We start from the raw sequence: 16003 nt of genomic DNA, 5'->3' as shown, positions 1-16003 counted from the left end.
CACGGAAAAAGTACGACAATGAAGGACAGCAGAAAATAGAGAAGTGAACAGAATCGCTAAAAAAGAAAATGCATAGATGAGGAGAGAGGCTGAGCAGCAGTCTGAGAATGAGCTCACCAAGAGGAAAGCTTTAAGTGAAACACTTTCTAACAGCCACACTAGAAGTAAACTGGTGAGTGGGGAAGGAAGATTATTATTATATTTATAGGGAGATGCTCGGACTCACAAGGGTCAATATCTTTGATATGCATATTATGTAAAGTAAAGGAAAAAACAATCTGAACAAGAGTGGTGGAGCACCTGGTGAAAAACACTTCCACAAACCGTCACAAATTTCCTGTAGCTCTGTGATAGGGTAAAAGAAACGAAGCAGGAAACAAAATAAATAGTTGAAATGTATATTTGCAGGAATGCAAAAAGCCGTTTGATGCTACCGCATAGTAGACTGGGTCAAAAGTCAGCATGGCAGGCAAGGAAGAACATTAGCTGTACACTGAATCAAATAATACCTAAGTTAAAAAGCAACAAAGAGTGACAGATCGTGAAGAGGTATCAGAATGGACAAGTATAACAAGTTGGGTTCCGGGAGGATATGTACTGAGACCGGTACGGCTTCTGGTATATATGAACGACATGCCAGAAGATAAAGTCCTATGCATCCCAGTTTGCAGACCGAAATTAATGAAGAGAAGAAAAACCAGATAAGACAAGTACAGGGCAGAGTATGATCTGAACACACTGAAGGGATGGTCTGTCAAGTGGATGTTGGAATTCAACAACAGCAAATACAAGTTTATATAAATTGGGAAAAGGGAAAAGATGTTTGTAAACTCAAGGACCTGAAGCTGCAAACCTTACTCAAGCAAGAAGACCTAGCGGTGCGCATAGTGCTATGCATATCAAACCATACCACGGGCGGGATTTGAACCCGCGATCAGAGAGTTTCAAAACTCCAGACCGTCGCGACGGTCTGGAGTTTTGAGACTCTCCGACTGCGGGTTCAAATCCCGCCCGTGGTATGGTTTGTTTGCAATCGTGTCATTACGATTTGGTGAGCTATGCATATCGCCAGGGGCGCACATCAACGGAATAGCCTCCACGGCATATATGTAACTGACGAATCTAAAACTGACATTCAGAAACCTCAATTACGAGTCATTTATGACCCAATATGTGACATATATCATACCGACCCTGGCATATACAGCACCATTATTGAAATCATACCTGTTAGTGAATATCACGACACTAGAAAAAATACAATGATTTATAATGAGACTAGTCGAGAAATTAAAAGAGATGAACTAAAAGGAAACCCTAATGACATTAAATGACAGAAGACTCTTCACGCATGTGACTACTGAATGCACGAAGAAAAAAGCATAAGCGTTTATTATAACAATGTTTCGCTTAATGGAGCTTTATCAGGTTCTAATAAAGGTTTATTTATGCTTTGGAGAGTGTGTGCATTTCTCATCCACTTGTCTGCTCCTACCAGGGAAAGAAAATCAACATAAGTGGAATTACCAATAGACCCCAGGCTGTTTTCATGAAGGAGGTGGACAGGCACCTAAAGTCAGTACCTGACCAACCAGGCTGTGGCTCGTACATCAGCTGACGTGTGGCCAGCAGTAACAGCCTGGTTGACCAGGCCCTGATCCACCACGAGGCCTGGTCACGGGTCGGGCCGCGAGGGGGTTGACCACTGAAACCCTCTATAGGTATACTCCAGGTAATGATAAAAGGAAACACAAACATCCATTTGGAAGTTAAAGCCGCAAGTTATCGACAGCGATGTCAAGAAATACTTCAGGATCAGCATGATCGGAAACTAGAACAACTTGTTTCGAGTAGTAGCAACGGCAAGAAAAATACATAATAATATACACTTGGAAAATCCTAGAGGGATTAGTACCAAACTTGCACACGAAAATCACTCACTATGAAAGTAAAAGACTTGGTAGGAGATGTAACATTCCCCCAATGAAAAGCAGGGGCACCACGAGTACGCTAAGAGATAACACAATAAGTATCAGGGGACCAAGACTGTTCAACTGCCTCCCAGCATACATAAGGGGGATTACCAGTAGACCCCTGGCTGTCTTCAAGAAGGCGCTGGACAGTCAACTAAGGTCGGTACCTGAACAGCCGGGATGTGGTTGTTAAAAGTTGGTTTACGTGCGGCCAGCAGTAACAGCCTAGTTGATCAGACCCTGATCCACCACGAGGCCTGGTTTCAGACAGGGCCACGGGGGCGTTAACCCCCGAAACCCTCTCCAGGTATACTCCAGACAGACTCCAGAAACAGCTTTAACAATACGTATGATAGTGCCCACGAAGCCAGGAGTGTGAACCCGGTCACCGCCATTAAAGAAACAGAACCAGGACTTAAAGACAAGATTCCACCCCAGACTGGAAAATCTCAGAACAGCATTCAGAAACCTATACACAGAGCTTAGGGCACTACACACGATGAATGTTAAATCCATCAGAGAATGCAGCGTTAGTGTAGAACTCAGTGAGTACATCTCTGAGTACACACGTCGTCAATCTCACACTCTTCGGGGCTAGTGTAGTAGGGGTTGATAAAGGTAATAATAGGTTTTAGTATGCGCAATAAATAACGTATATCTCGCGAAAACGCTTATTTACTTCGATATTATTAGACTGAAAACATATTAGGATGATCGGTACACCGCTGTGTCATGACCTGAATTGCCTTGTTCCGCTGTAGTAATACCCATCATGCGGTTCATTCAGGCTATTTCATTTCTGGCCTTGAACCTTGAAGATTGGTTGCTGGACGCGGCGGTATATAAGGTAGAGCTGTCTCCACCACCAATGCACAACTCTCGCTCTCTGCTCACAGTTCAAAGTCTACTGTTCCCGCTCTTCCTCGACGACCCCCTCTTCGAACGCCTGCCCCTCCTCGACCGTCACTTTGACAACGAACAGAGGGATCAAGCACACTCCTACTCTTAGTACTTAGAAGCCTGCAAGATGAGGCTCACAACGCACTTGGTGTTTACAGGTGAGTGTTGCCTGTTGCTCCTTCTACTGTAATTACACACACACACACACACACACACACACACACACACACACACAGTGGTCAGGGCTTGGAATGACCTGGACAACGAAATGAAGGCAAGAGTTACCCACAGCTTCAGGCACAGGAGAGGGGTGAATCCTACTAGTAGGGGCCACTTTGAGACGAAGCCAGGAGCTGAGACTCGACCTCCGTAACCACAAATTGACAAGTAGAAATAGAAGAGAACAAATAGGTGACTGCACACAAATATTAACTTGTATCTGAGTAACCTGGCTAACAGAATACCTGAATAAGCTTCTGCTTATTCAGGCAGTAGACAAAACAAATGTAATAAGAAGGCAAATGACTACCGACAACTTGAGGGAAATGAACACGAATGTGTACACTAAGGACGTCTTGACTCAAGTTGTTTAGATCCAAGTACCTTGATCACTTTAACTACATGATGAGTAGGAGAGAATACAGTACAGGCTATCTATATAATAGCCAGAGAGAGAGCGAGAGAGAGAGAGAGAGAGAGAGCAGTAGTAGTTTATCTGGAGTTAGTTCCGGGGGTCAACGCCCCCGCGGCCCGGTCTGTGACCAGGCCTCCTTAGGTCAGTGTCCCAGGATGCGACCCACACCAGTCGACTAACACCCAGGTACCCATTTTACTGATGGGGAACATAGACAACAGGTGGAAAGAAACACGTCCAATGTTTCTACTCTGGCTGGGAATCGAACCCAGGCCCTCATCGTGTGAAGCGAGAGCGTTAACCACCAGGCCACCAGAGCCCTAGTGACAATTGGTGCAGAACGATGGAAGTAGAGAAGAGTTTACAGTATCTTATGGTTGTGTCAGGTGGCTGTCTCGAAGTAAAGGTTGTGGAACAGTTACAGCTGGCAATTTTAAGAACGCTGGTGCTACAGATGACGATGGGTGATACCTCAAGACACCTGCGTCACCTCAAATTTGGTTCCGTGTAGAGCAATATAGTATCCAGCGTTGGCGAGATGTTGAACTGACGCTTAATATTTATTAAATATGTGCCGTGTATAATAGTAAGGCCAGCAATAAAAATAAATAAAGTTCATGTAAATAAACACAATAACATGACTAGGCTTCGAAACTAAAGATGAAACAAAAAGGCTAGTAATAATAAAAAAAATAGCAATAGAAAAGCAAAAACATTTCTGTATTAATAATAATAATATATATATATATATATATATATATATATATATATATATATATATATATATATATATATATATATATATATATATATATATATATATATATATATATATATATATATATATATATATATATATATATATATATATATATATATATATATATATATATATATATATATATAATGCTAACTTCATACAATACTGAGCGTGATGGAGTGTTCATGTGCTGCTCAAGGATTTATTTACTAACATAACTTGCACTGTTACCCCAGTAATAACACCAGCTCATCTGTCCGAAAATTAAACATGATTACATTCTCGCACAACGGATAGAGTTTGAACCCATGACAAGCTTGCCCTAATATCAGCAGTCCAGTAAGTTAACCACCGTACTGTGCCGATTTAATTATACTCTTCCAACTAGGTTTATTGCTATACCCTAGGAAGATTAGCATGAGCCACACTAGCAAGCTACTAGCTAAAGTCCCTTTAAAACCGTCATCAAATGACTAGCGATTAGTAATAATACGATTGTAAATCACTCACAAAACGGATAGTGTTAGACCCCATGACGAGCCAATCCTAAAACTGCATTGCGGCCACAGTGGGGCCGCAATGCAATCTTCCTAGTGTAGAGAAATACTCCTAGTTGAATACATCTTATTAGGCCGGCGCATAACAGGAGATAAGTGCGTTGGTCTGCTAGCTGGCGACTAGACGAGTAACAATTCCATCACATTCCCTTTTAAAGAAACGCCCACCAAACATCACCTAAATAAAGAAGCCGCTGACAAAATCACTAGATATCTCAAAAAAGATTACAAACATATTTTACTAGCACAGTCTGGGAGCTGATACAGAAGTGATACTTTGTTAACACTGTCGTGATTTATACTAAAGCGAAGCGTCCTGACGGTCGCTACGTCTCCTTAATAATTACTTTTCTCTCTTCCTACAGCTCTTCTTGGAGCATCACTGGCGGTGCAGCTCAATTACTTGGCACCAACAAATGGACTTAACGGCAACGGAGGCAATGGTAATGGTGGATACACCAACGGAAACGGAGGGAATGGGAATGGAAATGGTGGCTACAGAAATGGTAACGGAAATGGCAATGGTGGCTACGCTAATGGTAATGGAGGCCACACAAATGGAAACGGGGGCTTCAATGGAAATGGTGGCTACACAAATGGAAATGGCAATGGAGGTCAAATAAACGGCAATGGTGGTTACACGAATGGAATTGGACTTAATGGAAATGGAGCAGCAGCTAATGGATATACAAATGGAAACGGATTCACAAACGGAAATGGTGCATATTCCAATGGCATTGGGTATGTCAATGGTGGAATTAATGGTAATGGGGTAACCAACGGGAACGGCTATGCAAATGGTGGATACAGCAATGGAGTGGCTAACGGAAACGGACTGGAGGATCCCATCACCGCCCTGGCTAATGCTATAAGAGGTGAACCCGGCGTGGACTATCCCATCCTGGCTTACGTACCCGACACAGGATTTACCTGCAGTGGACAGATCCCTGGATACTACGCCGATACTGCCCTAGAGGCCGGCTGTCAGGTGAGTATCATACTGCCCCCGAGGCTGACTGTCAGGTGAGTCTTACACTGTCCCTGAGACCAGCTGTAAGGTGAGACTTACGTTCGGACCAAATGGTCAGCTGTCATGTGATTCTTGAGACTTTATGTCAGGAAAATGGTAAACAGCTCTCGAGGGCAGCTGATGAACATGCTGGTATAGGTAATTCTCGCTAACTTCATAACATAATGGTTACATACAGTATATTCATACCACAACTAATTTTAGCTTTTGCAGCAATGCTGGTGCTTTCTTTAGCTGTTCAATAGGTTAACTTCTTACGAGGAATATTAAACAACTGATTCATACAAAATTTTTGTTTTCACCACGATGAACAGCTTGTGATTGTGAACTAATTGTGAAAAGTTCATAATTCATCATAACTGTCGGACTGAGATCTTGGAATTTTAATAACTAATCAACAACTCCATTAACAACTTAGTATCGGACTTAGATTTGTTCACAAATAACATGTGACTAAATATAATTAGCTTCTTGACAAACGAGCACAAAATCGCGTTTGTAATTAATATTCACAGTCAACAAGATAATAGTTAAATACGCAAATTCTGATAAAACCAGAAAAAATTAAAAAAACGAAAGCAAGTCTCATACAAAAAAAAATTGTGATATTCGGCATAAAGGAGCAGTCGAACATTGTCCTGAGTTCAGGAACATGTTGAAATACTACACTAAACATCTTCAAGTTGCATACCAGTAACAGCACGAGAGGTGGCACGTCTTTCACATGTGCCATAATAATACATTGCTTCTCTAAAACTATTGTCTTGGACAGGTGTTTCACATCTGTCTCTAATATTGCGCTGCTTCTATAATGGTGTTGTCCTCCACAGGTGTTCCACATCTGTCAGGCAGATGGCAGGAGCGACTCTTTCCTGTGTCCCAACGGTACCATCTTCAACCAGCAGTACTTCGTGTGTGATTGGTGGTACAACTTCGACTGTTCCACCGCCCAGCAGTTCTATGGTCTCAACGCTCAGATCGGAGTCGTCAGTGGTAATGGTAATGGATACTCCAACGGCATCGTTAATGGTATTGTTAATGGTAATGGAATTTATGCCAACAGAGTAAACGGAAATGGTGCACTTAATGGAAATGGTGGATTCACTACCACTGGAAATGGATACAGCAATGGCGTTAATGGAAATGGTCTAGCCTCTGTTAATGGCAATGGCTACTCTAATGGCAATGGATATTCAAATGGAATTGGCAATAGTAACGGAAACGGTAATGGCAATGGTTACACTAATGGAAATGGTTACACAAATGGAAATGGCTTAATTAATGGCAACAGTAATGGGTACACAAATGGCAATGGTTACACAAACGGTAATGGTGTAATTAATGGTAATGGATATACAAATGGCAATGGAATTAACGGTAATGGATACAGAAACGGTAATGGAAAGAATGGTAATGGACACATTAACGGTAATGGAATAAACGGCAATGGATACACTAACGGTAATGGAGCTAATGGCAATGGATACACAAATGGTAATGGTTTAATTAATGGAAATGGAAATGGTTTTACCAATGGGAATGGCTACACAAATGGTAACGGCTTGACCAATGGCAATGGGGCCAATGGAAATGGATACAGCAATGGTAATAGAATCAACGGTAATGGTCACACAAACGGTAATGGAGTCAACGGAAATGGATACACAAACGGAAATGGAGTCAATGGAAATGGTTACACTAACGGAAATGGAGTCAATGGTAATGGTTACACAAACGGAAATGGAGTCAATGGTAATGCTTACACAAACGGAAATGGAGCCAATGGAAATGGTTTCACAAACGGTAATGGAGTCAACGGAAATGGTTTTACAAACGGTAATGGAGTCAACGGAAATGGTTTCACAAACGGTAATGGAGTCAATGGAAATGGTTACAGTAACGGAAATGGAGTCAACGGAAATGGTTTCACAAACGGTAATGGAGTCAACGGAAATGGTTTAACGAATGGCAACGGAGTTAACGGTAATGGGTTAACCATATCAGCACCAGCGTCTCCCTCCGGCCTGTACCAAACACCGGTCTTCTAGACATTGTTAATGGTAATGGGTGTAACACAATGGTGGTAGCCTTACACTCCGGCCTATTTCAGACACCCAACTTCAGAGTCACTTGATTCTCAACTGTTGTAAACAGTTTATAATACAATGATAGCTGCTGTTGAACTTTTGTCTGTCTTTCTTTACTTCGAGAATTCAAGTTAATTTTCCTCAAGAGGACACTACAAGTACTAAGGTAAACTGCTGAACCGGACATACAGAGAAACACAAGGTGATGGCTGGTCAGGCCACACCAGACTACACCTTTACTAAACTGTTGCTTGCCAAAACTGTTGTAAACTCATAGATTTATATAAATGTAAGTGGAACACGCCAGACATATATTTGTACATAGATTTTAATATATATATATATATATATATATATATATATATATATATATATATATATATATATATATATATATATATATATTATTTAATTATCACATTTGTTAAAGTTTCAACTCCATAAACCACAATTAATGTTCAAATTTGTTCTGCTTTCAAACTTTTCTTTGCTTTAAATGCTTTTATATATTTTCTTATAATTATTTTTTTTAAAACTAAACAAATAAATATTATTTAACATATATAGTTTTAGTTCCATTTCACATTTTGTTTTTCTAGAAAGTGTTGGATATAATATACCTACATTACCAACGTAATAAACATTACTAAATGTATATCATCACACAAAAATTGTGATGATATGTAACTAAAAATTAAGTTACTGAAAATACAAGAAAATGTAAATTTATGCAATATTTCAGTAAGATAAAATATATAATATGAGAATATTTACGATTCTTGATCAATTATTTATCACATCAGCTTCTCTTCATCCCTTTAACTGCGTCTGATCTACTAGTACATACAAACTGGTACTGTGCCTGACGTACTAGTACGTACGTACTGGTACTGTGCCTGACGTACTAGTATGTAGGTACTGGTACTGTGCCTGACGTACTAGTACGTACGAACTGGTACTGTGCCTGACGTACTAGTATGTAGGTACTGGTACTGTGCCTGACGTACTAGTACGTACGAACTGGTACTGTGCCTGACGTACTAGTACGTACGTACTGGTACTGTGCCTGACGTACTAGTATGTAGGTACTGGTACGTAGGTACGTACTAGTGCGTAGGTACTGGTAGCAAAAGTAAACATAGAAACCAGGAGCTGTTGTTCAACCACCAGCTTCCCTGCCAGCAAGTAGGGTGTGCAAGTGGGTCAAAGATCGCTTATTCAGTCCAAATTTATTACAACTTCGTGATACTATCAGTGGAATTCAGCCACAAAGAACACTAGGTATATAACCCAGTAAAGATAGTGTGAATAATTTCTATGTTCTGATGAATATTGTACTCTAAAGAAATTGCAATACTTTAAGTATTGATTATACATAGCCTTAGTAGAACAGAATGGTAAAAATAAATATAAGAAAATAAGTGCATAGTATATATACAATATATATAACCCAATGTTGGTCGTCTACGACATTACCTGGGTGAACACTAGGTCGTCGCCTCCTATACCCCTCTTTCCCCTACCTGGTACTCCCGGGATCAACGCCTCCGCGGCCTGGTCCACGACCAGGCATCCCGGTGGATCAGGGCCTGATCAACCAGGCTGTTACTGGTGGCCCGGTTGATCCGGCACCGACTTCAAGTATCTGTCCGGCTCCCTCTTGAAGGCAGCCAGGGGCCTATTGGTAATTCCCCTTATGCTTGGTGGGAGACTGTTGAACAGTCTTGGGCCCCGGATTATGCAGTTCCACATAAATTTGTTTTTAAAACACTGATGATAAGAACATAAATAGTAAATTTACCACAATATATATGGGAAGATGAGAAAAAAAATAAATTTTTGAGAAGAGTTCACATGTATATGTCAGCCTGCAGAACAAAAATGCTAGATAGTGTTTCTCATTCATTTAGCACTAATTATGTATATGCATATATATACTTGCTTACATATATATATATATATATATATATATATATATATATATATATATATATATATATATATATATATATATATATATATATATATATATATATATATATAAATATATATATATATATATAAATATATATATATATATATATATATATATATATATATATATATATATATATATATATATATATATTTATATATATATATATATATATATATATATATATATATATATATATATATATATATATATATATATATATATATATATATATATATACGGAGGTTTCACCTCTAGAACTTTACTGTGGACCCTCATCCTCAGAGAAGACAATAAACGTACCCCAGGGAAAACTCATGGTTCTTCCTGGAGCTGTTTGAATATTTTCGTCTCCTACCACCCCCTATATTTTATATTCTGTATGAAATTTTACTGATACACAGAATACATTGACAAAAAACACAAACAAGAATACATTGGAACAGTATATTAAAGATTATGAATCTCCTCCAGCTCCTCCAAAGCCGGAAGCAAGCCAAGTATGTAGCAAGCATTTCCCGTCTGGATGGTCCCGCTGAGACGCTGGAACATGAAAGTGGCTGCCCTTGGGTCCCTGGTGGTGTCGATGAGTCTGGAAGCAAGTTCTTTCAGGAAACGTGTGGCATTTTTTCCCCATGATGCCAAGGTCTCTGATCCCACTGAGATAAACTGATTCTGTTTGCCTAAGTCCCTGAACTTGCTGATCTTGTACTCCTCCATGTGATCAGCAGCTCCTCCCAGTCGCCCGACACTGGGATTGATGCAGGTGTCAGTCAGCGTCAACACACAGGTATAGTCCCATGCTAAGAGCTTGCCATTCTTCCAAGGATAGAGGGTGATCCCATCTGGACAGTTTGCTTGGTTGTGGGTATTGTTGGCTGCTGATGGTCGGGGCTCTCCACTGGGCATCCAGCTGTAGCAAGGGTTCTTTTTATGATGTCGTTGACTTCATGGTGTGTTCCATGCCAGCCCTTAGTTTTGGAACAGTTAACACTATGTAGCCCATATTGATCGGCTTGCGCATCGCTGCAAATACACATATATTCCCTGTGAATTGGGCAGCAAAGTGGAGATCCACTGCAATACGGAGGATCCTAGGGTCGAGGCGTGTTCCCATTGCCGAAATGGGAACTGTTTGGAGGAAGTCACCAGTGCGATGTGCACTCACAGCTTGGAGACGGGAAATCTCTCTGTCTGACGTTATAGCCCTAAGCATGTTGGCAAGCACCATTTCATCAATGAGGCCATCCCAATTTGGCTGTTTGTAGGCCAGTGTTGCACTAGGTATATACATATATACATATATATATATATATATATATATATATATATATATATATATATATATATATATATATATATATATATATATATATATATATATATATATATATATATATATATATATATATATATGTCGTGCCGAATATGTAAAACTGGTCAATTAGCAAGAACTCATTTAAAATTAAGTCTTTTCTAAAATTTTCTCTTATACATTTAAAGATATATTTTTTCATTAATGATAATGTAAAAAATTTTAATTTTGCACCAAAAGAATCTGAGAAAACTTACCAAACCTTATTATAACAAGAACAATTTATTTTCGCCTAACCTAACAAAATATATTTTAGATTTGTTTACAATAATTTAATACTAAACAAACACAGTGAAATATATTTTTTTCGTTAGGTTCAGAATGATTTTGGCGAAATTATTGCATACACAAATTTTCACTTGTCCTATATGTCAAGATGATCGTTGCTATTTAAGCCAAGATCGCAAGTTCTGCCTATTCGGCACGACATATATATACATATATATATATATATATATATATATATATATATATATATATATATATATATATATATATATATATATATATATTATATATATATATATATATATATATATATATATATATATATATATATATATATATATATATATATATATATATATATATATATATATATATATATATGTCGTGCACTCACAAGACATTACCTACGACCTTCCTTAAGTATCTTTCCTTCTCCCATACATACTGAACATACTAAGCATTCTATTATTTTATTTACCTCTACCTGATTTCAGCATTTTGAGTAAGATTGCAGTTGTGTTTTTCACTGTATATATACTTAAATTCTATTTCCTTTCTCTTATTCTTATATATGACATTATTCCATGTATCATCAGAGAAATAATGCCAGTAAATATATAATGAATATTAATTCTCATAACACTGCTCCAAATAATTTCTTTAATGAGGATTAGTGTTTAACCTGTCGGCCTTTGAAACAATATACAGTTTAGTTCTTATTTCCAGCCACGATAGTGACCCAGCAAGTTAGTCTCACTATCACGCGACCTTGACTGACCTGGAGAGTCTCCCGGACGACCAGGTATATAAAGCAACAGCGAGTCGATACACCACCACAACTCTTCCCGCCTCCTCTTCCTCAACACTACCTTCACTAGCTCAACTGTCGGGCAATAACACACCACACTTAAATCAAAATCCGCTAACTCAACAACGGTTCACGATGAGGATTATAACACATATAATATTTGCAAGTGAGTATACTCGAATAATGTTATGCAATCAATCATCGAATATGAAAGCAATAGACTCTCAACAATTATGATTATAACACATTTTACTAACGTAGTCTAGTAGAAGAATGGCAGAGATGCTTTGTTAACACCGTCGTGAAGTGAAGCGTCCTGACGGTTGCTACTTCTGCTTAATAAACATTTCTCTCTCTTCGTACAGCTCTTCTTGGAGCATCACTAGGGGTACAGCTGAATTACTTGGCACCAACAAATGGATTTAACGGCAATGGAGGCAATGGCAATGGATACAGAAACGGTAATGGAGGCCACAGTAATGGTAATGGTGGTTACACTAATGGTAACGCAATTGGCACCGGTGGCTACTCAAATGGAAATGGCGCCTTCGCAAATGGAAACGGCAACGGAGGTCAAATAAATGGTAACGGTGGTTACGCAAATGAAAATGGAGGCTTTTCCAACGGATTTAACGGAAATGGAGCAGTTGCTAATGGATATTCAAATGGAAATGGATTCACAAACGGAAATGGTGGTTATTCTAATGGAAATGGCAATGGATATGTCAATGGTGGAATTATTGGAAATGGTAATGGTGTAACCAATGGGAATGGCTATGGAAATGGTGGATACAGCAACGGAGTGGCTAACGAAAACGGACTGGAGGATCCCATCACCGCCCTGGTTAATGCTATAAGAGGGGAACCCGGCGTGGACTATCCCATCCTGGCTTACGTACCCGACACAGGATTTACCTGCGGTGGACAGATCCCTGGATACTACGCTGATACTGCCCTAGAGGCCGGTTGTCAGGTGAGTGTCATTCTTCCCCCTAGGCTGGCTGTCGAGTGAATCTCATACTCTCCCCGAGGTTAGCTGTCAGGTGAGTAAAATAATGCCCCCGAAGCTGGCTGTCAAGTAAATCTCATCCTGTCCCTGAAGTTGGCTGTCAAGTGAGTCTTACACTATCCCTGAGACCAGCTGTCAGGTGAGACTTGACGCAATGGTCAGCTGTCATTTTATTATTATTCTGCCCTTGAGGCTTTTAAGTCAGGTAAATCGAACACTGCCTTCGAGGGCAGCTGTTGAACATATTGGTATAGTTAATTCTCCCTAATTTCATGAATAAGTCAATGGCTATATACTGTCCATTCATACCACGGCAATCAGTATTTCTTGAAGCCTATTTTATTTTTTGCAGCAATGATGGTGCTTTCTGTAGCTGTTCAATAGGTTAACTTCTCATGAAGAATATTCAACCACCTCATGCAAAACTTTTATGTTTCCTACACGATGAGCAGCTTGTGATTGTGAACTAATTGCTTTAAATTAATGATTCAACATTTTTGTCGTAGTGAGATCTTGGAATTTTAATTGCTAATTTATTTTTGCAGTCAATCAGATAATAATTCAATATGCAAATTATGATAAAACCAGAAAAAATGAAAATAACACTAACAAGTCTCATACCAAGACAAGTTTGTGATACCCGGCATAAAGGAGCAGTCGAACATTGTCCTAAGTTCAGGAACATGTTTAAATACTTCACTAAAGATCTTCAAGTTACATACCAGTAGCAACACGAGAAGTGGCAGGTCTTTCACATGTACAATACTAAAGCACTGCTTCTCTGAAGCTATTGTCCTGGACCGGTGTTTCACTTCCGTCGGTAATAATACGCTGCTTCTTTTATTGTTGTCTTTCACAGGTGTTCCACATCTGTCAGGCAGATGGAAGGAGCGACTCTTTCCTGTGTCCCAACGGTACCATCTTCAACCAGCAGTACTTCGTGTGTGATTGGTGGTACAACTTCGACTGTTCCACCGCCCAGCAGTTCTATGGTCTCAATGCTCAGATCGGAGTCGTCAATGGTAATGGTAATGGATACTCCAACGGCGTCGTTAATGGTATTATTAATGGTAATGGAATTTACGCCAACAGATTAAACGGAAATGGTGCACTTAATGGAAATGGATTCACTACCATTGGAAATAGATACAGCAATGGCGTTAATGGAAATGGTTTAGCCTCTGTTATTGGCAATGGCTACTCAAATGGTAATGGATATTCAAATGGAAATGGCAACGGTAACGGAAATGGCAATGTAGTTAATGGAAATGGTTACACTAATGGAAATGGGTACACCAATGGAAATGCCTTAATTAATGGCAACGGTAATGGTTACACAAATGGCAATGGTTACACTAATGGTAATGGTGTAATTAATGGTAATGGTTATACAAATGGCAATGGAATTAACGGTAATATATACAGAAACGGTAATGGGGTTAATGGCAATGGATACACGAATGGTAATAGTTTAACTAATGGCAATGGAAATGGTTTTATCAATGGCAATGGCTACACAAACGGTAATGGCTTGACAAATGGCAATGGGGTCAACGGAAATGGATTCAACAATGGTAATGGAGTCAGTGGTAATGGTCACGCAAACGGTAATGGAGTCAATGGAAATGGTTACACAAACGGTAATGGAGTCAACGGAAATGGTTTCACAAACGGTAATGGAGTCAACGGAAATGGTTACACTAACGGAAATGGAGTCAATGGTAATGCTTACACAAACGGAAATGGAGCCAATGGAAATGGTTTCACAAACGGTAATGGAGTCAACGGAAATGGTTTCACAAACGGTAATGGAGTCAACGGAAATGGTTTCACAAACGGTAATGGAGTCAATGGAAATGGTTACAGTAACGGAAATGGAGTCAACGGAAATGGTTTCACAAACGGTAATGGAGTCAACGGAAATGGTTTAACGAATGGCAACGGAGTTAACGGTAATGGGTTAACCATATCAGCACCAGTGTCTCCCTCCGGCCTGTACCAAACACCGGTCTTCTAGACATTGTTAATGGTAATGGGTGTAACACAATGGTGGTAGCCTTACACTCCGGCCTATTTCAGACACCCAACTTCAGAGTCACTTGATTCTCAACTGTTGTAAACAGTTTATAATACAATGATAGCTGCTGTTGAACTTTTGTCTGTGTCTTTCTTTACTTCGAGAATTCAAGTTAATTTTCCTCAAGAAGACACTACAAGTACTAAGGTAAACTGCTGAACCGGACATACAGAGGAACACAAGGTGATGGCTGGGTCAGGCCACACCAGACTACATCTTTACTAAACTGTTGCTTGCCAAAACTGTTGTAAACTCATAGATTTATATAAATGTAAGTGGAACACGCCAGACATTATATATTTGTACATAGATTTTAATATATATATATATATATATATATATATATATATATATATATATATATATATATATATATATATATATATATATATATATATATATATATATATATATATATATATATATATTATTTAATAATCACATTTGTTAAAGTTTCAACTCCATAAACCACAATTAATGTTCAAATTTGTTCTGCTTTCAAACTTTTCTTTGCTTTAAATGCTTTTATATATTTTCTTATAATTATTTTTTTAAAACTAAACAAATAAATATTATTTAACATATATAGT

At 38.9% G+C, this 16003-nt stretch overlaps 1 protein-coding gene across 1 annotated transcript; it reads left to right on the top strand.

Moving 5' to 3' along the window:
- Positions 1–2852: 2852 nt before the first annotated feature.
- LOC128698777 (uncharacterized PE-PGRS family protein PE_PGRS54-like) lies at positions 2853–15353 on the top strand. The gene is made up of 7 exons (XM_053791160.2): positions 2853–3031; positions 5190–5812; positions 6685–7893; positions 10321–10416; positions 12304–12493; positions 12693–13300; positions 14196–15353. The coding sequence occupies exons 1-7, from the start codon at positions 3001–3003 to the stop codon at positions 15351–15353; spliced, it is 3915 nt and encodes a 1304-aa protein (XP_053647135.2). The 5' UTR covers positions 2853–3000.
- Positions 15354–16003: the final 650 nt, after the last annotated feature.

Source organism: Cherax quadricarinatus, chromosome 14 (assembly GCF_038502225.1).
Source record: "Cherax quadricarinatus isolate ZL_2023a chromosome 14, ASM3850222v1, whole genome shotgun sequence".
In the NCBI taxonomy this organism is placed as follows: domain Eukaryota; kingdom Metazoa; phylum Arthropoda; class Malacostraca; order Decapoda; family Parastacidae; genus Cherax; species Cherax quadricarinatus.
This window is presented reverse-complemented; position numbering and strand designations above follow the sequence as displayed.

What these genes read in the sequence shown, in the direction of transcription:
- LOC128698777 (XM_053791160.2), top strand. Translation starts at nt 3,001, where the DNA reads ATGAGGCTCACAACGCACTTGGTGTTTACAG. An exon ending in AACACATATAATATTTGCAA is followed by an intron (nt 12,494 to 12,692) that starts GTGAGTATACTC and finishes CTCTTCGTACAG; the next exon opens with CTCTTCTTGGAGCATCACTA. An exon ending in CCCTAGAGGCCGGTTGTCAG is followed by an intron (nt 13,301 to 14,195) that starts GTGAGTGTCATT and finishes TGTCTTTCACAG; the next exon opens with GTGTTCCACATCTGTCAGGC.